Here is a 22883-nt window from a genome sequence, read left to right as displayed (position 1 = left end):
AAGGGCAGCTCCCCACATGCTGCAGGTGCCAGGGGGTTGGAATTCAGGACATCCCTCTGTCTGTCCTGGACTGCCAGGACCCTGCCAGGGGGCTCAGAGACCCTGGCACAGAGCCCAAAATGCCCCTGTGCCTTTGATTATGACCCATGGAGCAAATTACCAACCTTAGATGAGGATCTGCAAGCCACGACAGTTTGAGTAGAATGACAGTGAATTTATCACAGAGTGAAAAATAGATTTTGGGGTTTTTAGAATGGGTGTTCGGGAGGCAAGATGGAGGGATCTGGGCATGTCCAGCCTTTCTCCTTCTTCTTCTTGGCCTCCATCTTCTGCTGGGATGGTGGCAGTTTTGGATTGGTTTAGAGTAGAAGCTCACTGTCTAACATAGGTGATAGGTATTGGGAAGTTATGGTAAATAATGTACACGTAGTTTTTAGTACAAAAAGATAACACTGCCCCAGGGGCAGGCAGAGTGCATCTGTCTGTCCTACTGAGTGGACCTTGGCTGGTCAGGAAAAAAAAATTTATAGATAAGAGACAATAAATAACCTTGAGACCGAGAACTGAAAAGCTCTGACTCCTTCTTTGACTGCTGGGCTGGGAAAAGAGACTTTTTAATGTATCTTGGGGTCACTGTGAGCAGCTGAGATCCCAAGACAGCAGGGATGTGCCACAGCACCCAAGGAGGTGCCCAGCAGCAGAGCAGGCAGGGGGATGACCCTGGCTTGGCACCAGTGCCATCCTGGCAGCTGTGCAGCGCCACCAACAGTGGCTGCTTTTCAGAGCTCTATGAACACTGGTGCAATGCTCCTCCTGGCACAACAACTCCTGAAAGTCTGCTCTGCCAATAAACCTGAGCTCATTAAATGACTTTTTAATTACTGACATCCTCTAAGCCAGACATCACCCTTAACAAACAGTGTGAGGGAGCAGGTGCCAGGGGAGAACACCTTGTAAGTGCTTTTTATTGTTACAGAAACTCCAGAAACATCTGAACAACCTCGTGTCTGTCCTCCATCTCCTTTGCTCCTGCTGCTGGGGCTCTGGAGGTGGCAGAAAAAAGGAAGCTCCAGCTTCCATGGGCTTCCATGGCCAAGCTGTGACAGTGGCTCTGGGACACTCCTGGCCCTGCTGGCACAGCACAGCTCCTCTGCTTTTGTCTGTGCCCCTTCAGGGGTGGCAGCTGCCCAGGAGGAGCTGCTGTGCTGAGTGATAACAGCTGCTCTTTGTGTGCTGCTCAAGGTGCCTGGCAGCCCCAGGAAGATAAAAAGGCTGGAGTTGTTTATAATTGTGTCATTCAATGGCTGATGTGCCTGCCAGGCTGCTCTTGCTGCTGTGCACATGGCCCTGCTCTGAGTGGCAAGGCACAAGTGTCACCCAGCTCTGCTCCAGGGTTACCCAACTCTGCCAGTGTCACCCTGCCCTGTGCCAGTGTCACCCAGCCCTGTGCCAATGTCACCCAGCCCTGTGTCAGTGTCACCCAGCCCTGTACCAGTGTCACCCAGCCCTGTGACAATGTAACTCTGCCCTCTGCCAGTGTCACCCTGCGCTGTGTCAGTGTCACCCAGCCCTGTGCCAATGTCACCCAGCCCTGTGCAAGTCACCCTGCCCTGTGCCAATGTCACCCAATCCTGTCCAGTGTCACCCAGCCCTGCTCCAGTGTCATCCAGCTGTGCCTCAGCTGGGCCACAAATCCCCACATCTGTCTCACCATGGGCACCCCTTGGCCAGCCAGTGTAGGGGCACTCACCTAATCCTGGCTAAGGTGGGGGGTGCAGGGCAATGGGGACAGCCCAGGGTGGCGCTGGGACAGCCCAGGGTGGCACTGGGGACCCGTCCTTGGTGTGACAGGAGGAGCTGAGGGGTCTGTCAGTGTCCCAGCCCGGGCAGGGCTCTCCAGGCACACGTGGGAGGGGAACAGCAGGAGGAAAGGAGCTGCTTGAGCTGACAGATCGCTGATTAGCATGACAAATGGCACCTGCTCTTCCTGATAATCAGCCATTATTCACATTCAAACCTTGCTCTTCCTCCAGAGCCTGGTTCCTTTTAGCATTCCCAGGGCACTGCCCATGACAGGGGGCAGCAACGCCAGGCTCACCTGAGCCCTGCACCCGGGTCTGGCAGCCTCTCTGCAATGAGAGAACACAGGGGGAGGGGGAAGGTGATTATTTCATGTCTGAGGAAGGGGGAAGGGGATGGATTTCATGTCTGGGCTGCAGTGAGGGGTAGGAGGAGCAGCCCTGGTTCCTCCCTTGCTCTCCCCAAACCCCAAACCTGCTGGGGGTGCCAGCTGAGTGCTGGGTTTCACTTTGACCATGCAATGAGGGGTGGTGGGAGGGATTCCCACCTCTCTGAACAGCACCTGGCCCACAGGCCAGCCCATGCACCTTCCTGACACCACAACATGCACCAGCAAAGCAAAGCAGGCACTTTTTCCTCCCCACAAAGTGCCACTAGCAAGAAACCACCCCTCCAGCCCCCTCTACAGGTGTCACCCACCTTAGCACAGATGTCATTTAACAAAACAAGGCATCACTTCACACCTTGGTGCTACTAAAACTGTCCCTTACTCACCACATGGCACCTTTGATAAAGTGGCATTTCCCCCCAGAACATTGAAATGACCCACACAGACAAACCAGGGCAGGATTATTGATATTTAGATATCTCTTTATTGCCAGCTTCAACCGTGGTTCAATAAATACAAAAATTTTAAAAAATGTCAATAGATTTTTATTACCATTTATAATAACTATTATTATTATTATCATTATTAATAAATATTCCAAACCAACTGAGATTCCCTGGAGATGTCTGACTATAGTTCAAACATGAGATGCACACAGAGTCCTTTATAATATTATATTACATTTGTCTCAAGCTTATAAAAATATATATTGACTTCTCAAGTGTGTATTTACAGTACTTAAGATGTGGCTAATGAATATAAAAGCATCTGGGGATGAACCACCTTGATTCCCATTTGGTTTCTAGTGAGGGGAGTGTTGCAGATGCTGGAGAAGGCAAGAGCCTCAGGACATGCCAGAGGCTGGATGGGAAGAGATCAGGGTCATTTTGAAGCATTTCCCTTGCAGCTGCAAAACAGCCTTGCTGATTAATTTAATTATACTGCTTCTCCAAGGAGAGAAGCTGAGAGGATGCAAGTTAATTTTAATATCATAACAACAATCTGTAGCTTAATCTATGAATTTTGTTATCTCGTGTTGGTGAGAGCTCAATTAAAAGGGTTTATTCTTGCAAAAACTGGGCTAGGAGGCTGCTTCCATGGGGGGCTTTCCTTTCCTTCCTTGCAGGAGAGCTGATGATTCCTGTTTCTGCTGGGTCAGAGCTCATCCCAGAGCCCAGCTCCTGTGGGACCCCTCCACACAGCCACAGCTACTACAGGAGTGTCCTGGTTTGAAAAGTAAATGAGTTTTTGGGAGTTTGGTGGTCAAACCAACAGGTGCTCAGATTTGAGCTCTGGCCAGCCCCCAGCCACTGCAGCCCAGGGAAAGAGCCATGACCACAGATATCTGAGCTGAGGTTCATCCCTTTCCAGCTGGGCAGCATCCAGAAGGACAGAAAAGCAGATTTTAGTGGTCACAAGAGGCACCCAGAGCTGGCCCCTTGTCATATCCCTTATTCTGGAGGCAGGGTCTTTTCTGGGGGACTCGAGGGAACACGGTGCTGCCTGCTCATGGCCAAGTTTGTTTTCCAAACTGACTGTTCCAGATCCCAAGGCAAGATGCGTTCTAGTACCATCTGTATAGCAGTTGTCTTTTGTCAAGTGGGCAGTTTGCCTTATCTCTTTCTGAGTGATCACAATCACTCCTCCCTCTGGGTGGACACACCTGCTGATAACAGCCATTGAATGTCCCTGCATGGCTGATAAGAACTACAGCATCCCATTGGGAGATGGGAGCCCAGAGGGAGGAGCCAAGCATTCCTACCCGGATAGAATCTGGAGATTCTGCAACACCAGCACGGCTTCTGCACTGCATTGCCCAGAGGAACAGCAGCTGCCTCTGCCCCTGGATCTTCAGAGGCAGAGACTGCACCTTTCTGCAGGATCCCTGCTCCAGCAGAACCAGCCCTGACACTGCAGGAGGGCTGAGCCACAATTCCAATGGCACTGCTGCCAACAGCCTGACCCACAGGGTGTCAGGTTGGGTTCTGACTCTGGCACTGTTGGTTTAGTTCACTGCATTGTTTATTTTATCCTTTTATTATTTTTTCTTCCCTGTTAAAGAAATGTTATTTCCTGCTCCCATATTTTTGCCTGGGAGCCCCTTAATTTAAAATTCATAGCAATATTGGGAGGGGTGGGGAGAGTTTATATTCTCCATTTCAAGGGAGGCTCCTGCCTTGCTCAGCAGACTCCTGTCTTTCCAAACCAAGACACTGAGGCACACTGTCACCTCACCACCAAGCCCTAGATGTCTCCAGATCTCCTTGAACCAGCTCCTCCAGCAGCAGCTTCCCAGCATGGCTCTGGCATCCCAACAGGCAGCACCAGCAGGGAGAGGGGAGAGGAGACCCAGAACCAAGCTAGTTCAACCCCCTGCCTAGAGAGCTGTAATGTACTTGCTCTAGAGATAAAATGTAAACACAGAGAGCACACAAATTGCACCTGATCCTTGGGATCAGGCATTTCACTGAATGCAGGGCTTGGGTCACTGCTATTGCTCTTCAGGGTGAGAAAAACGGGGATGGCAAGTGACCAACCTGACTGGAATGGGCCAGACTGGGAGAAATTATTTCTGTTAAAAACACTGACCAAGAGACTCTGGGGTTGGAGCATGGTTTGAACTGCAGAGGGGGCAGGAAGGAGAGATCTTGTTCACCCCAGAGCATATGCAGCACTCTCCTGGGCAGAGTGCTCACCCTGCCAGCCCCAAGGGGCCCTGCACTCAATCCTCATTCACATCCTCATCCTCTCAGAGCAGCTAACAGCAGGGTCTGACTGGAGCACATTTCCAACCAGACTCTGAGCCTTCATCCCCTATGTAAATCTTTGCCTTTCAGCATTAATAATTCACTTGAGACACTTACAGATCACAATAAAACCTTACAAAACTCCATACAGAGCTGCAAATACCCATTTAATTAACAAACCTCAAGGAAAGTCGTATTATTAAGATGCTATTTATGTCTTCTCAGGAATCAGGCTGCAGCTCTGGGAGCTGCCAGTGTGTCAGGCAGGCAGCACAGTGCTCACAAAACAAAGTGTGGATTGCATGGATGCAGCCAGCACCATTTCCTCTGTGCTTTACTGGAGAATATTTGGTTTTGTTCACCAGCTGAGGTGTCAAAACTCTGTGAAGTAGCTCATGGAGCAGAAGGGATGCAACTGGGAAAGAGTTTCCTTCAGCACAGATGGGGAAAGTCACCTTCCAGGAGTTGGGCATTGGGTGAGAGCTGCTCTCTAAATATAAAAGCAATAAAAACTCCTTGTGGGGTTGCTGTGATCTGTCAGGCTGTATAAAAGTCCCCATGGATTCACCAGCAGGATCCTAGATACAGAAGTGTTGGCTCTGGATTAAGACAGTGCAAAAAGGTCCATCCCACCCTGTGAACTCAACCACCACATGAAATGGCATCACTAGTTTGACTCATCTTACAAACAGTGCTGGGGAGAGCCACGTCCCCCAGGCACCACCCTGGGGATGCTGGGCTGGCACAGGGGACAGCAGCCCTGCTCTCCCACCATGTGTTTGGCAGCACCCAGCAGTTCCCACAGCCCACCTGAGACCCCCAGGATTCAGAGGTGGGGCTGGCTGGCCCAGCAGGTCTCTCCTCCCCAGGAGCAGGGGCTGCAGACACAGTGTCACACCTGCACGCCCCGGCCGTGCATCCGGATCACCTGGGCCCGCAGGCTCTGGATCCCACTCAGGAGGGTCCTCTGGTGCTCTGCCAGAGTGATGCCCAGGCTCAGGATGTCTCTGCAAAATGAGCCCCACGTCAGCCAGCACACACAATCCTTACAGACAAACCCAGCTTGCAGCCACTCCCCAGCACACAACCTTCTCCCCCTTCTTTGCTGATAGGAATGGGTTAACCATCATTGGGTTAACCATCCACACTTCTCAAGTGTGTATTTACAGCACTTAAGATGTGGCTAATGAATATAAAAGCATCTGGAGATGAGCTAACTTGATTCCCATTTGGGAATCGTTGCACTCTTGCCAGTGGTGCAGAGGCAAGAGGACCCAGGGCAGAGCAGCCCCAGCAATAAAAACTGTCAGTGCTCCAAGAAACTCCTGAGCCTCAGCTGCTTGGGTAATTCCCAGCCACCATCTGCATCTGGAGACTTGACAGCTCAACAAGAGACATTGATTTTGAACAGATTACAGGATTAATTATCACATTCTTGATGTGCATTTCACATCACTGTGACCACCACCGTGTGCCCCAACACTGACTGCTTCCAGGCCAGGCAGTGCCCATTCCACGCATGCACAAGTAGGAAAATGCATAAATAAGAAATCCCCAAGCTTTAGCACTGACCCTGACACCAGGCATTGTGGGCTAACAGGAGCCGGCAGCCCACCAGTGTGGGGCAGCTCTGAGCCCACCACCCTGTGTTGCAGCACCACAGGTTATCAGTAAATCACTCTGGATGTGGCTCTGCTCTCACTGCACCCACACACGAGGTTACAGCCAGGAGAAGGGGTCACTTACTGGGCTGTCATCCTGGCCACAGACTCCAGGTAGCAGTAGCCTGCAGCAGTGAAGTTGTCCTTGTATCTGCCCATTTCTATAGCTTCCAGCCACTCCCCCACGGAGCTGAACGAGGGGAAGGCCGAGAATGTTCTCTTGGAGAGGGGGATGGAGGTGCCATGGGACCTGCCAGCAGAGAGCAGGGTGAACAGGGAGTGGGGCACAGCAGGGCAGAGGAGGGACAGGCAGGTGTGCTCACCTGGGACACGTGGAGCTGGGGCACTCTGGGGGCTCCAGGTTCTGCACCAGCTTGCTCAAGGCATTGTGGATCTGCGAGAACTTGGGCCTCTGGCTGCGGTCCTTCTGCCAGCAGTTGAGCATCAGCTGGTGCAGGGGAGGCTGGCAGTTGGCAGGGGCTGGCAGGCGGAACCCATCCTCCACAGCCTTCATCACCTGCACGACACCAGGGGCTGGGGTCAGCTGGTGCTGCAAACCAGAGGCAAACCCTGGGGAAAGCCTCCCAGCCCCTCCTGCAGCTGCAGGGCACTCACATCCTGGTGGGACATGTCCCAGTAGGGTCTCTCCCCGTAGGACATCACTTCCCACATGACGATGCCGAAGCTCCACACGTCGCTGGCAGGACTGAAGTGCTGATACTGGATGGCCTCAGGGGCTGACCACAGCACCAGGCTCTTCCCACGCTGCAGAAGGGCAGGAATGATTTATCATTTACAGGCCCAGTGTAGGAACTCAGGACATCCCTCTGGGTGTCCAGAGTTGCCAGGACCCCTGCCAGGGGGCTCAGAGACCCTGGCACACAGCCCAGAACACCTGTGGGTTTGATTATGACCCATGGAGCAAATTACCAGCTTTGTATGAAGACCTGAAAGCCACAGAAGTTAAAGTAGTGTAATAATAAAATTATCACTAGGTGAAAAAGTAGATTTTGGGGATTTTTAGAATAGGGGTTTTGGGGACAAGATGGAGGGACTTGGGCATGTCCAGCCCTTCTTCTTCTTCTTCTCTACTTCCATCTTCTGCTGTGATGGTGGCACTTTGGGATTGGTTTAGCGTAGAAGCTCACTGTTTAATATAGGTGATAGGTATTGGAAAGTTATTGTAAACATTTTACACGTAGTTTTTAGTATAAAGAGACAACACCACCCTGGGGGCAGGCAGAGTGCCTGGAATTGTCCTGCTGGATGGACCTTGGCAGGGCAGGAGAAAAATTTTTATAGATAAGATACAATAAACAACTCTGAGACCAAGAACTGAAGAGCTCTGACTCATTCTTTGAACATGCAGCCAAAACAGAGACTTTTCACATATCTAGGGGCTACAATAAACTGCAACCTTCTGAGAGCCCAGCAGGATGTGGCCAATGCTGGCAATTCCCAGGCAGGCATTCACTGTTCATCGTGCCCTGCCTGGCATCACAGGGTGGACACTGAGCAAACCCATGTGCCAGGAGCACATTTAGTGCTAAAAGAAAACTTTTTCCTCAATTTGTTTAAAACGTCCCTGCAACTGTACGCGACACTGGAGTGTGAGTCTTGAAATATTAATGGGGGAGGAGGATGTCCCCAGGAAGAGCTGATGGCATTTTGTACACTGACATTTAAGGAAAACCACCTCACAGCTGTACAAACACAAGTCCCTCTGCCGTGATTTGTGCAGCAGGGTTGTGGGCAGAGGAGGCATGGTGCTGTGAAGGTCCCTGACCAAACACATTGGATTTCCACCTGAGAAAGAAGCCCAAGGTGCAGAATCCCTGTTCATACTTGAAGAAGGAGATGGGAGCCTAGGAAAAGTGTTGCCAACAGAATGTGGAAAATGCAGCTCACCATGGTGGAGAAGATGGTTTCCATCTTGTCTTCCTGAGGCTGTCTGAACCCTGTGATCTTGCATGCCAGGCTGCTGCTGACGAGGACTTTGTGGGCAGCCAGGCTCTTGTGCACATAGCCCATCTCTGCCAGGTATGCCATGCCAGAGGCAATGCCCTGCAGCATGCAGATGAGCTGCGTGCCCGTCAGCTGCCCCTCGTGTTTCTGTGAAAGCAGAGGAGGAAAAGCCAAAGGGCAACCATGGGAACACGGCCAGGAGAGTCCAAGCTGGGCAGACACCCCAGTACTCACCCTGAGGAAGGCGTCCAGCAGGCCATTCCCCATGTACTCCATCACTATCATCATGGTGCTCCCTGCACAGACAGACAAACAGCATGGTGTCAGTGCTGCCATCACTCAGACCCTGCAGGGGTTACAAATCCAGGTGCCAACTCCTGCACTGCCTGGCTTTTGGGGGAGATAAGGATGTTATCTCAGCCAAGTTAAAATGAGCACTAGGCCAAGGCTTCCCTGCCATTCCCAGCTGGGAAGGATTCCAGTATCAGAAGCTCTGAATCACAAAGGACAGCACAGCCCAGTGAAAGCAAAAGCAACCAGCTCAGCCAGAACTTCCTTTCCTTATGAAAACCGTAGTTTTTAGGGTTAGAATCAGCTCACATGTTCTGGTTTCTTTGGATTTACACAAATATCCATTTAACTATCACATCCATAGCCAGGCTCTGCACACACACTCATGGGAGAGAGCTGCAGCAGTCAGAGCAGTCTCTGGATGCAAACCCTCCTTCAGAACTGACTCCTTTCCTTCACCATCACCTTAAAGCTTCTCTGCCAGAGGGAAACCTGAGGAGCAGCCCCTGTTATGGGGGGAAGCTCCATCCCAGCACCACCAGAGCTCCTGCAGGCCTGGACTTGTCCCCACGGGCCCAGCTGCAGCACCCAGGCAGCCCAAAGTGTCTGTGGGGTGAAACACCACACACCCAGCCAGCCCAAAGTGTCTGTGGGGTGAAACACCACACACCCAGCCAGCCCAAGGTGTCTGTGGGGTGAAACACCACGCACCCAGCCAGCCCAAAGTGTCTGTGGGGTGAAACACCACACACCCAGCCAGCCCAAAGTGTCTGTGGGGTGAAACACCACACACCCAGCCAGCCCAAAGTGTCTGTGGGGTGAAACACCACACACCCAGCCAGCCCAAGGTGTCTGTAGGGTGAAACACCACGCACCCAGCCAGCCCAAAGTGTCTGTGGGGTGAAACACCACACACCCAGCCAGCCCAAGGTGTCTGTGGGGTGAAACACCACACACCCAGCCAGCCTAAAGTGTCTGTGGGGTGAAACACCACAGGGCCGCTGTTTGGTTCAGCAGCAAGGCCAGACAATCTCAGGCATGTCCCATCTGGCTATATTGGTAAATATTCCAATAAATGTACCTCGGGTGATGACCCCCTCGAGGCGGATGACGTTGGAGTGGTCGAACTGGCCCATGGTGCAGGCCTGGGCCAGGAAGGAGCGCTGCTGTTTCTCGGAGCAGCCGGCCCTCAGCGTGCGGATGGCCACCGGCAGCTCGCGCTTGCTGGGCAGCTTCAGGCATCCCCGGCACACCTCCCCAAACTCTCCTGCATGGCAGAGAAATGGGTTAAACACATCCCTGGCAGGACTGATTGCACTCATACCAGGCCATCCTGAGCTCTGTGCATGTGTGGGAGCCTACCTACGCAGGCCTACCTCCTTACCTAAGGCCCTACTGGAAATGTGCCTGAACACTGAGGGTCACTTTGACAAAGTGAACATGGAGATATACCAGCCCTCTCATCTCCTAGCACTTAGAAAAGCAGGAATCAAACCCACACTAGAGGAATCAAAATGCTCCATATTTCCTTTATATTACTTTCTAGTAGGGTCAGCTGAACAAGCTATCAGGTCCATACACCAAAAATGATGGTTCAACTCCTTCCCCTGCTAATGAACCCCCAGGCAAAACTAATCTTTATCACTAGTTTACTCCTAGGAATCAAATAAACTCAGTCCCGACATCTGAATTCCGTCTTATGGTGCGTTGTGATTTCAGAGTTTCCCTCAGAACCCTGGGTCCCTCCCCTGATAATTCCCTCCCAGGTGTGTCAGTCACCTCTCCTTTCCCCTCCCAGCACTGTCTGTCACTCCTGGCATTCCAGAAGGCATTGAGTGATTGGCAGATTCAAAGGATGCCCTCTACCCCTGGGGACATTGGGCCATCCAGGTGTCCTTTGTCCCTTTGTCCCACCCCTCCTGTCCCTGCTTGGTGGCTCCCTGCCCCTTCCCTGCCCCTCTCCCCGGGTTCAAAGGAGCAGCAACCACGGGCTCAGGGAGTTCTGTTGGAGCTGGTGCTGCATTCAGAGGCCTGTGGGCCAGAATAAAGCTCTGCATCCAAACCCTCCATCAGAACCGACTCCTTTCCTTCACCATCGCCTTAAAGCTTCTCTGCCAGAGGGAAACCTGAGGAGCAGCCCCTGTTATGGGGGGAAGCTCCATCCCAGCACCACCAGAGCTCCTGCAGGCCTGGACTTGTCTCCATGTGCCCAGCTGCAGCACCCAGGCAGCCCAAAGTGTCTGTGGGGTGAAACACCACACACCGAGCCAGCCCAAAGTATCTGTGGGGTGAAACACCACACACCCAGCCAGCCCAAAGTGTCTGTGGGGTGAAACACCACACACCCAGCCAGCCCAAAGTGTCTGTGGGGTGAAACACCACAGTGCCACTGTTTGGCTCAGCAGCAAGGGCCAGACAAGCTCAGGCATGTTTTGTCCAGCTATACTGGTAAATTCCAATAGTCTTACAATTGTTATCTGTAAAATGATTGCTGCTCAATAATCCAGAGTAGCCCCAGAAAACAAGGCTGTCTGCTCATGTTCATGAGAAGCTGACAATAATTTATACACCCCATGGAAGCTGCTGACCCTCCAGAGCCTCTCAGTGTTCTCTCCATGCTCTGCCCCAGTGCATATTGTGTTTTAGCCCATGAGAGGAGGAGTAATCACCAAGGTCATGCTCTGGGCCTGGCTGGTTCTGCCTCCTGGTCTCCTTCCCACAGAGCTGGACACAGCAGGGCTGTGAGGGAGGGTTCCTGCAATCCTTGAGGAAGAACATCCCACTGCACAGCCATGTGCTCCACAACAGCAGCTACAGAATTCCCAACATAAAAAACTAATATTGGCTTGACAGCAAAAAGCATGTAGCTATGAGCAGCTTTATTGATTTGGAAATCAGGTTATTGTTAGGTCAGCAGTGAGACAAACACACTCCCAATTCCTTAGATTTAAATGTCTTCATTACTAATTTCTTTCTTGATTTTTCGAACACCAGTTTGCTCATGAAAGGTACATGGGGCTCCTCTGAGCTGCTCCACCCTGCAGTTCAGAGGCAACCTCATCCCCTCTTCAGTGTCCTCTCCTCTTCAACACTGTCCTTCAGCTGCAGGCAAAGCCCTCCCTCCTCCCTTCCTCCACCTCTGCTGCTGCTACAGCTGAATTTATCTTTAGGAAAACAAATGACAAAGAATGATCACGTTTCCCACATTCTGGCATACAGCAGCCATTAAGGCTCTAGGGTCCAGTCAGGGGATTTTAATTTGCTTTTAAGTTTTAGGCAGTGAAGTTGATGAAAATCGATAAATCATTAGGTTCACGTATTTATAAATAGTTTTCATGCTGCTGTCAAACTGCCCAGATGCAGATAATTGCTGATGCTTTCTGCTCTGCGTGGCTTGGCTGTGCTCAGTGCCTCAGGAAAACACCAGGAATGAGGAACAAAGCTTCTGGATAAAACCCTCACTGGATAAATTCCTGTGCTGCAGGTGGGTACCCCCAGGACTGCCATGGCCCAGTGGAAGGGGAGCACACTAGCACAGCCACCACCCCTGGAACTTGCCTGTCTTGATAATCCTCTCAATTTTGATGCTGGCATTGTCCAGTTCCTTGGCAAAGAGGTGCACAGCCTGCATGGGGTCCTCGCAGGTGCTGGGGTCAATGTATGTCCTCCTGGTTGGAATTTTAACTGCAGGAAAGGCAGAAAGGGCAGAGGAGAGGGGCTCAGCAGAACTTCCACCCACCCATCCTGGGAAACACCATCCCAGCTCATCCATCTCCTGGTCTGTGGGCAGAACCAATGTACCACCTTTCTATAAGCAAAGCAAAAGACTCAGTTCTAAGATTCCTAAGATTTTTTTTTTTAGGATTGAGTGAATCCAACTGCTCTGCTCTATTACCACAACTCTTGGGTAAAGGAGAGCAGCCCCTCTGCTCCAGTGAAGCTCCCACCCTCCAAAGCCAAGTGGAATGGTCAAGGCAGGCTCTTCTCCTTCTGAGATGCTTTGGGGAACAGAAAAGCATGTGTGCACTCCATAGGCTTGGAATCAAATAAACTCATCAGTCCCTACATCTGAATTCCCTCTGACAACTGCTGTAAAATATTGCTGCTCAATAATCCAGAGTAGCCCCAGAACACAAGGCTGTTTGCTTGCGAAGCTGACAATAATTTACACACCCCATGGAAACTGCAAGTGTCCCCGTTTCCTCTGGCACACAGTGACCCCCATGCAGCCAGGACAGACATTGGCACATGGAGCTCCTCAGAGAGCCTTGCTGTGCTGGCCCCTGCTCTGGGATAACCCAGGGTGACAGCACTTCAAAAGTGAGGGCTCAGGGCTCCTTTGGTGGGATATTAACAATGATAAATCAGGGATAAATCAGGGATCCCCACAGTCACACTGGCTGTGACAGCTGGTGCCACTTACAGTGGAAGTACAGCTCCTCATCCCCATCCTGGCTGGCTTTGCTGTACCCACACTGCCTGCAAAGAGAATGAAGATGCTCAGTGTCAGAACGCAGGACACTCCTCTGGAGGACTCAAAACCCTGACAGAGGGCTCAGAGACCTTGGCACAGAGTCACAAACACCTGTGCCTTTGATTTGAGCCCATGGAAACAATTATCAGTTTTGTGTGAAGATTTACAAGCCACAAGAGTTTGAATCGAATGTAAGTAAATTTATCACAGGGTGACAAAGTAGAATTTTGGGGATTTAGAATGGGGTTCAGGAGGCAAGATGGAGGAATCTGGGCATGTCCTGTCCTGCCTCCTGCTTCTTCTAAGCCTCCATCTTCTGCTGTGATGGTGGCACTTCTGGATTGGTTTAGAGTAGAGACAGACTGTCTAACATAGGTGATAGGTATTGGGAAATTATTGTAAATAAAGTACAAGTAGTTTTTAGTATAAAAAGCCAACACCACCCCAAGGGCAGGGACTGTGCCACAACCTGACCTGCCAGACAGATCTCAGCAGGTCATAGATAACAGCAAATAAACAACCTTGAAAAGCAGAACAGAAGAATCCTGACTCCTTCTTTGGGTGCCAGGCTGGTAAAAGAGACTCTGACACATCTCAGGGTCAGCCAGGAGTACAGAGACTCCAAGAGCCCAGCAGCACCTGGGCAGTAGCTCCTCACCCCAGCTCAAACCCCCCTGGACCACAGCTGGCCCTGCTCACCTCCTCCAGACAATGACACCAAGCACCAGGGACAGCAGCACCATCAGCCCCACGATGGCCACCACGGCGATGATGAGCACGGGGCTCTGCTCACTGGAGGCCACTGTCACTGCAGGAGGGAAGCAGAGCCACTCATCAGCCAGGTTTGAGGAGAGCAGCAGCCTTGCTCACTGCTCCCATGGCCAGAAGAGCTGTGGGAGTTTGGCTGCTTTTTTCACCATCCTCACAACAATTCATGTTCTGGTTCTGTGACAGTGTTCACAGGGGTCCGAGGATGAGGGAAGAGATCAGGATCTGACTCCATGTTTCAGAAGGCTTGATTTATTATTTTATTACATACATTATATTAAAACTATACTAAAAGGATATGAGAAAGGATTTCATCAGAAGGCTAGCTAAGAATAGAATAAGAAAGAATGAATAACAAAGGTTTGTGGCTCAGACAGAGAGTCCGAGCCAGCTGACTGTGATTGGCCATTAATTAAAAACAACTCTATGAGACCAATCACAGATGCACCTGTTGCATTCCACAGCATCAGATAATCATTGTTTACATTTTGTTCCTGAGGCCTCTCAGCTTCTCAGGAGAAAAAATGCTAAGGAAAGGATTTTTCAGAAAACATGTCTGTGACATGCTTCAGCTTTAAGAGCCCAGGCTGGTGGGATCAGTCCAACATGCTGACAGACAGAGTCCAGCACTACTGCACCAGCTCCTGGTGCTGGGAATCAGAGCTGAGGAAGAATCCTGTTTATCAGAGGAACATATCAAAATTTATGGCCTCACAAATAGTTTTCTTTCATCACATTAATCCCTTTTCCTCCTGCTTTTGCAAACACGGGTATTAGATAGCTACTACATTCTCTATAAAAATTTTATTGGCTTCAATTAATTCTGAAATGTCTTCTGTGTGGCAAATGAAGGCAATTTAAAGCCCTGTTAAACACAATCTGTGGGAGCTGTTCTGAGCCAGCCAGCTCAGCCTTGCTCTTCGAGCCAGTGTGGGGGATTGTGCTGAAGCCCAACATCCCTCCAGCCCTCTCTCAGTGAAATAAGATGCTTTTGGACCAGAGTTATGAATGGGAATTTAAAAGGAGAAGTCTCAGCAGATAACACTGCTGCTGGCTGCCCTGAGCCAGCCAAGGAGCAGGCAAGCCAAGTGCCTTCTGAGCCAGGACAGCAGCAGGGAGCAGCCATGAACTAAGCGTGGTTTTGGGCAAGCTCAGCCAAAGAGCAGAGCCTGTCCCAGCCTCCTCATGAGAAAGGAGCCAGAGAGCAGCTGCCCTCATTGACTCTTCACTGAGAAGAGACAGGAAAGGCTCCCCCAGCACAGGCAGGACCAACCTCATCAACATCTGATGGGAAAATGCAAGGAGAAGCAAATTCCTGGGCAGCAGTGACCCTCAGACCTGGAGCAGCAGAACCAGAGGAACAAGTGCTGCTCCATGAAACCAGGAGCATGAGCTGCAAGCACAGCATCCCCAGGGCTCAGCTAGAGCCCTGCTGCACTTACACTCTGCCAATGTCTCCACTTCAATGCCAGGGTTGTAGTCTGGAGAGGAAGATGTTCTGATTTGGAAAATGTAGAGGGTACCAGGCTTCAGGTTATTGACTGTCACGGCCGTTGATGTGGTTTTCACAGTTGAGTAGCTTTGATCTCTCTGATCCTGTGAAATAATGAGATACCTGAGATGGAGCTGGACTGACAGCTGTGACACAGAGCCAGCATGGCACAGCCCTGTCCTCAGCTCTGGGCCCCGTCAGGACAGCCTCCAAAAGAAACTATACATCCACTGCATGTCTGATCAACAGAAATTACATGGGAAGGTCACAGGAGATGGCAGATGGAGGTGGATGGTGCTGTGAGGACATGAAGGCAGAAAATGGGGTGGTGGGGAGCAGCTGTGCCACCCCTCATGGCAACTTGCCCATGCCAGGCCCAGCTGTGGCAGCAGCCAGCAGCACTGCCCAGTCCTTCCCTGCTCCCCTGCTGCAGATGCTGAGGACTGGAGCAAATCTGTGGGGATTGGTGAAAGGCAGGTGGAGCCCCAAGGGCACCCCAGACCCACAATTCAGTGTCCCCACCCCATTGTCCAGCACAGGCAGTGTCCCAACCCCACTGTCCAGCACTGACAGAGTCCCACAGTCCCACATTTCAGCACAGTTCAGTGACCCAGTCCCACAGTCCAGTGTCCCACAGCCGCACAATTCAGCACAGGCAGTGTCCCAGCCCCACAGTTCTTGGTCCCAACCCCACAGTTCAGTGTCCCAGCCCCACAATTCAGCACAGGCAGTGTCCCAGCCCCACAGTTCTTGGTCCCAACCCCACAGTTCAGTGTCCCAGCCCCACAGTTCAGTGTCCCAGCCCCACAGTCTGGCATGGGCATGGGCATGAGCAGGAGCCATTCACTGCACTGCTCACATCACTACCAAATGTGTTTCCATTTGATATGTTTCCCCCTTTGAATCTTCCCAGTAAAAACAAAAGCTTTAAAAGCAAAGATTAGGAACTAAGCTGATATCCATGTCAGCATCAAGAGGCTCATTTCAGTGAATAAGTGCTAAACTGAATTTAAATTCTCTACTCAAGGAGGAAGGTTCCTCATTTCATACCCCAAGTATCATGTTGCTGCAGCCCATTTGCACAGGAATTATTGTCTTGGGCTCCAGCATTTGCCCTCCTCCACAGATCCCTCCTCTCAAATCTATCAGATGCTGCAAATCACATTAATATGAATCAGCTTCAGGGTAGCTTGTTTCTAAATACAGAATGCTGACATGTCACCTGCACAGTGTGCCTGACACACCATCAGCTCCAGAACGAGCCTGAGCGCACGCAGATAAGGTAATTTGCAGAACTGTGTCATAAACTGCATTCATTTTCATTTAGAGCTTTGTCCCTGCTCTCCCCACTGGTATTTCTCCTAAAATTCCCAACCTACTGCACCTGTCAAACAGCAGCAGTTTTTAAAATCAAAAAACTGTCATAAAAATATTCCCCATGTAGAAGGGCCACCCACAGTCACAGGTTTGTGGCTCTCAGTCCTAAACCAGTGCAGACCACAAGGTGCAATACCCTCCTGGAGAGCAGGCTGGGAACACAGAGAGCATCTCCTCCAGGATGTAGGAACCACTGTGGTGTCAGTCCCAGATGGATGGGCACACGCAGCACCCCTGCTCCTGAAGGGGGCAAGGGAAGGACACAGAGCCAGGGGCACAAGCAGAGCCCATGGCAGTGCCCAGTATTGCCAGCCAGGCAATATGTACAAATTTGTACAAATCACAAACAGGGTGGGACTGCTGGGGAACAGCCTTGAGCTGTTTTATTTTCCAGCATCAGACTCATTACATGGTGATGACAATGGGAAGATGCCACCAGCTCACATCCCAGGCAGCAGACAAAGAACTCAATGTTACAACTTACTTTAAAAGTTTTTTGACCAATCACACAAAGCAAAAGCACATTGACAGTAGTTCCATCCAACCACTATAAGCACAGGTACCTTTGGTTAAACAATGCTTGCTTATTTCAAATACAATACCTGCTTGCAAGCCTTAAGACACAATGCACAGAGCTCCATTATTAAGCTCAGAACTTCCTAATATCTTGCTAGATAAACTTTTCTGTAGCTTAGAGAGTTATTCTAGACTCCTTAAAACTTAATACTCCTTAATAATAACTCCTTAAGCATTAATACACAGACCATTGTTCTATTTGTCCTTACTTTTCTACTGCTTACTAATTTTAACACTTGATATTCCTTAATAATAACTCCTTAAGCATTAATACACAGACCATTGTTCTATTTGTCCTTACTTTTCTACTGCTTACTAATTTTAACACTTAATATTCCTTAATAATAACTCCTTAAGCATTAATACACAGACCATTGTTCTATTTGTCCTTACTTTTCTACTTCTCACATAATTTTTCTGCTGACCAGTCTCACGGCTTCTGCTTAGCTCCAATCACAGTTCTGCTGTTTCTGAGGCTGCCTTTTGCAGCTTTCCCACAGCCCTGTGATTTTAAGGACTCCCACACCCAGAGCTCACCTTCTCGAAGTACTTGACCTCGTACTCGGTGCCATTGGCAGTGAGCAGGCCTGGCTCCTGCCAGGACAGGGTGACACTCTTCTGCTCCACTCTGTCTGTGCGGATGTCAGTGACAGGAGCTGGCTCTGGAAATGCAGAGAGGAAAAGGGCACTGACTGAGGGGCTGCTCCAGTAAAACATTTCACTTAAACAGAGTGTGTGGCTTCTGCAGATACCAATCCCCTCTCTCTGAATCAGGACTGGAATAGGTCCAGGATGAGCTGGTGGCCATCCACTTCCCATCAAATCAGGACATTCACTGGACCTGTCTCTGTCCCACCAAGACTCCTGTGGAAAGGAACAAGTCCCTAGAAAGTAAACTTAAGTATCTGTGAAATTTTGTATTTATTACTTAGCTCATTAATCTTTGCTGAAATAAAAAGCCCTCATGATGTTTTATTCATGGTGATTTGCCCCTTGATTCCAAGTCACTTTGGCTCCCTGTGAGAGGAGTCAAAGGGGCTCCTGTGCAGCTCCATGGCCCACACAGCTCCCTCAGGGTGTGGGACATAATCCAACATTATCCCCCAACACCTGCCTTGGGTCCTGCTCTTGTGAGATAAGCTAAGTGCTCCTTACTGTGTTGTATGATCCCCATCAATAAAATATCACCCAGCTGCCCTCCTGTGTCTCTGAATCCTGGAAATGGACTGGAGAGACCTGACTGTGTGGTCCTGACTGTTAACAAAGTCATCAGGAAAAATCCTGCTCACTCACAGATGGGCTTTAGAGCAGAGCCCGTGGTACATGACAGAAAAGCAGGTGCCAGCCTCAAACATGTTTAAAAAACATTAAAGAAAATCACACAGGCTATAAAGCATTTCACACTGTGAAGAAAAAAATGTGTTTCCCATCAATATTTTAAGCTCTCCTATCATTGCCTCTATTTGAAAAAGCAAACATTAAATTATTCACCACTCAGCCTGATTTTATAAACTCCATTCCCCTGTACGTGGGTTTTCTCCTGTTGATTAAGCAGGGTAGCAGCAGAACAGGCATAAAACTACAGCAGAACAGGCATAAAATAACATGTGGCACTGTGTCCTTCCCCAGAACAACTCACTGCACCCAACAGCTGCACTTGGGCACAAACATCAAATCCCCCTGCTTGTGCAGATAGAGCTAGCTCTCCCTTCCCTCACCAGTTACTAACATCCCAACACTGAACATGCCTCAGATATCTCCATTTCAAAGCAGACAAGCTGCCTCACCATCAAGAGGCACCTTTTCAGGACAAAGACCCCAGGAGCTCAGACTTCTGCTGCTCATCCTGCAGCCCCACTGCCCCACAGTGACTGAGTCAGCCCTGGGCACACACAGGCAAATCTGCTTTGGAGGACCAAATCCAGCTCAACCCCCATCTCCAGCCTCAGGAAGGAGGCTGTATTCTGGCACTGGCTGCATTATTAATCAGCAGCAGATTTAAAAGCTCTTTAAGGCAGGAGCCTTGTATTCCTGCCGGGAATACAAATGACAGTGGCCTGGAGTGCACATTTACATGGCTAATGCAGCTCCACTCCTGCAAGCAAACAGTTCCCCTCACTCCTCAAACACTTTTATTTAGTCTCATGCTGGGGACAGATTAGAAAAAAACACAGTATTAATTTTGCCACCTGCAGACTAAATTGCATCTCTTCTTTTGGCTGCAATTACAAGGAGCGATGGACAATTCCCTCTGGTGAGTGCTGGAGGGGAAGGACAGCATGGAGCTGGATTAGAGGAGCAGGCTCTGACAGCTAAATAAGGTCTTGCTTCTTGTTTAATTTTTCCTCTGAACATGCTTATCAGCAGACAGAGCTCAGGAGACAAGCTTCTCCACAGTTCTCCCCTTTTTTGTTGACAGGAATGGGTTAACCATCACTGTCAACCCCTGCCAATGGTGCAGAGGCAAGAGGACCCAGGGCAGAGCAGCCCCAGCAATAAAAACTGTCAGTGTTCCAAGAAACTTCTGAGCCTCAGCTGCTTGGGTAATTCCCAGCCACCATCTGCATCTGGAGACTTGACAGCTCAACAAGAGACATTGATTTTGAGCAGATTACAGGATTAATTATCCACATTCTTGACGTGCATTTCAGTTCCCTCAGGAGTACATGGTATTGAGCAAGGGGCTGAGATTTCCCCCTTCCCCAGGGGAAAAGCTGTTCTGAGCAGCCAAGGACTGTTGGGAAGGATGAAAGTTTGACAAGGAAGTCTCACAGATATGTGTGCTTAGCAGAAAGATTTTTAAATGTAGAGTCTGATGAAGGAATAGAAAAGAAAGCAAGTTTTGATATAGAAGAAAAGAATTGCTGAGCCAGTCTCACTGGATAACCAAGGAGCCAAAGGGTGTGTTAGTTAGAAGGGGGTTTATGGCTTAGAGCAAAGGATAAACCCACCTCAAACAAGAAGATGTTTTTACCAAGCAGAAAGATAGCACAGGCAAACAAGCCTGCTGATGTGACAAGCAGAAAAAAGGTCTCAGAATTTTCCACTGCAAGAAAAACCAACTTCTAGCTTAAACAGTAATGTACTGACTTTTAGTGATTGGAGAACACTAATGTGAATATGGTAATTATAGTAGTTCTGATAGGCTATAGATAAAAGTTAAGGTGTAGATTGGTTCTGCTGTATTGAGATGCTCAGCAAAGAAAAGTATAGAATGGATTGTAACCAAAAGAAAAGTATAGAACGCATTGGGACTTAAAGAAAAGTAAGTGTTGTAACCAAAAGAATGCGTTGTAACCAAAACCAAAGTGTCTCCAGGCCTGCCTGCAGCGGGAGCTGACAGCTGTTGGCACAGCTCTGTCACCCACAACCCTGGACTGCTGTAACACCTTGGATGGAATAAACTGCATTTTGGAGAGCAGCCTGGAGTCCCACATCTCTCATTCAGGTTCTTACACCAAGGCATGACTGGCATCACTGACTTGCTGCTTTGCTCCCTAAGAAAACAGGGCACTCACTGCCCACACCTGAGCTTGTGCCAGCTCAGACCTGGGGGCCCAGGCAAGGTGGCAGCTCCAGGTCTCTCTGCCTGCACCAGGATGGAGGAATGGCTTCTCACCACATCCCAGCCTGTTCTCTGTGCCCCTGGCCTGAGCTCAGGAGGCAGAAGACCTTCCCAGAGCTAAATCCATCCTTGAACAGCAAAGATCCTAATGAGGAGTGACACCTCAGCTGAGGAGCAGTCTGCAGCACAGCATCCCCCAATGCAGCCACAGGGATTATGGCATGAGGGAAGAGAAAGCAGCAACGTGCACAAAAAAGCATTTGATCAAGTGGTGGGAGAATGATTTCTAACAAGATCAAAGTTTAATCTCTTCAGATGAAATTGTTGGCCGCTTCCTGCCAAGAGGTACCTGAGGATCATCTGTCTCCATTAAGTGTGGCTTGGGAAAGGGTTTTCATGCAAATTAATAATGTAACTGCAGAGGAATGGACAAGGACACGACAAGCCAGAGCTGACTGTCCTTCAGCAGAGCCAACAGCACAGGAGGGACCTGACTGTCCTTTGGCACAGACAATACCTCAGGAGGGACTCCTGAGCCAACCCCTCTGCTCAGGGACCTGTCCACAGGATGGGCACTCACTTCCCCTTACCCAAGGGAACAGAAATGCCAAACTGGAAATGGAAAGGGACAGTTACAGTAAGAATTGTGTCACAGACCAGCACAGGATAGAGAGAGGAAATAAATTTTTTTTGTTTCTGAAGGATAGCCAACATTTGAATTATCTATTTTAAGGAGGGTTTTTTGATGAATGGGCTGGAAATGCTGCTTCATCAAAGGGGGTTTTATGATTTATAAATTCAAACTGCAGCCAGATCTCAGAGCAGACTTGTCCCTTCACATCTCAGGCTGTCACCAGGCTCACTCCTTGTGTAGGAGCGATGGGGGTGGGACAGTGGGGATGGACAGAGAGCAGAGATCTCTGCAGCCAGGGCTGGGAACTTGTGGTTTATTGCAAAGGGCCTGGGTGCAGGGCCCTGCTGGGAGCTGCCAGCCACAGCTCAGAGCAGGCTGAGAGAAGAGAAGGGGAGAGAGGGTGAGAGAGAGAGAGAGAGACAGTAAAGAAGGTAAGAGCGTAAGAGAGCAAAGTTCCCCTTACAATACCATAAATCTTCTTCTGTGCTGAATATTCTCATTCTCACTAACCAGTCTAGTGCAAGATACAAATCCTACAGCATTTCCATACAGCCTATAAGAATCATTACATTCCCACACTGGGTTACATTTTAAACCCTAAAAACTCCTCTTTGGCCCCTTCTGCCAAGCTGGCAGGGTCTGCTCTGAGTCTTGGGCCTGTCTGCAAGCAGAGGGGATTGTTCCAAAGGGGATCACCTTCAGCTGGCCATGCCATTGTTTTCCTGCTGTTCAGTAACTGAGGGATCTCAAAGCTTGCTTTCATTTCAATCTCGCTTAGAGTTTCCATATTCTCAAAATCTTTTGCCAGGCAATCATATTTATGAGGCTTTCCTGTTTCACCTTCCCCAACAGCACCTTGCCTCCCAGAGGAGTGTCAAATACAACATGCCAGAGCAAAGCAGCCACAGGGGCACAAAGCAGCGAGCTGTCCCCATCTGTGCTCTTGCATTGTGATTTCAGGGTTTACCCCAGAAGCCTGGTTCCTCCCCTGATAATTCCCTCCCAGGTGTGTCAGTCACCTCTCCTTTCCCCTCCCAGCACTGTCTGTCACTCCTGGCATTCCAGAAGGTGTCGAGTGATTGGCAGATTCAAAGGATGCCCTCTACCCCTGGGGGCATTGGGCCATCCAGGTGTCCTTTGTCCCT

The 22883-nt window shown here is 49.9% G+C and overlaps 1 protein-coding gene across 1 annotated transcript in view; it reads right to left on the bottom strand.

The window, feature by feature from the left end:
• Positions 1-5827: 5827 nt before the first annotated feature.
• The window catches only part of EPHA10 (EPH receptor A10), a 31972-nt gene continuing 14916 nt past the window's right edge, over positions 5828-22883 (bottom strand). Inside the window, exons 6-17 of the mRNA XM_058819742.1 lie at positions 18077-18201; positions 15537-15690; positions 14026-14134; positions 13276-13331; positions 12411-12536; positions 9934-10119; positions 8796-8857; positions 8505-8708; positions 7212-7361; positions 6920-7113; positions 6682-6846; positions 5828-5942 (exon numbers count right to left, since the gene is read on the bottom strand). Coding sequence (XP_058675725.1) covers positions 5828-5942; positions 6682-6846; positions 6920-7113; positions 7212-7361; positions 8505-8708; positions 8796-8857; positions 9934-10119; positions 12411-12536; positions 13276-13331; positions 14026-14134; positions 15537-15690; positions 18077-18201 — 1646 coding nt within the window. The remainder of the gene's footprint in view (positions 5943-6681; positions 6847-6919; positions 7114-7211; positions 7362-8504; positions 8709-8795; positions 8858-9933; positions 10120-12410; positions 12537-13275; positions 13332-14025; positions 14135-15536; positions 15691-18076; positions 18202-22883) is intronic.

This window comes from Ammospiza caudacuta, chromosome 25, assembly GCF_027887145.1.
Source record: "Ammospiza caudacuta isolate bAmmCau1 chromosome 25, bAmmCau1.pri, whole genome shotgun sequence".
Classification (NCBI taxonomy): domain Eukaryota; kingdom Metazoa; phylum Chordata; class Aves; order Passeriformes; family Passerellidae; genus Ammospiza; species Ammospiza caudacuta.
This window is presented reverse-complemented; position numbering and strand designations above follow the sequence as displayed.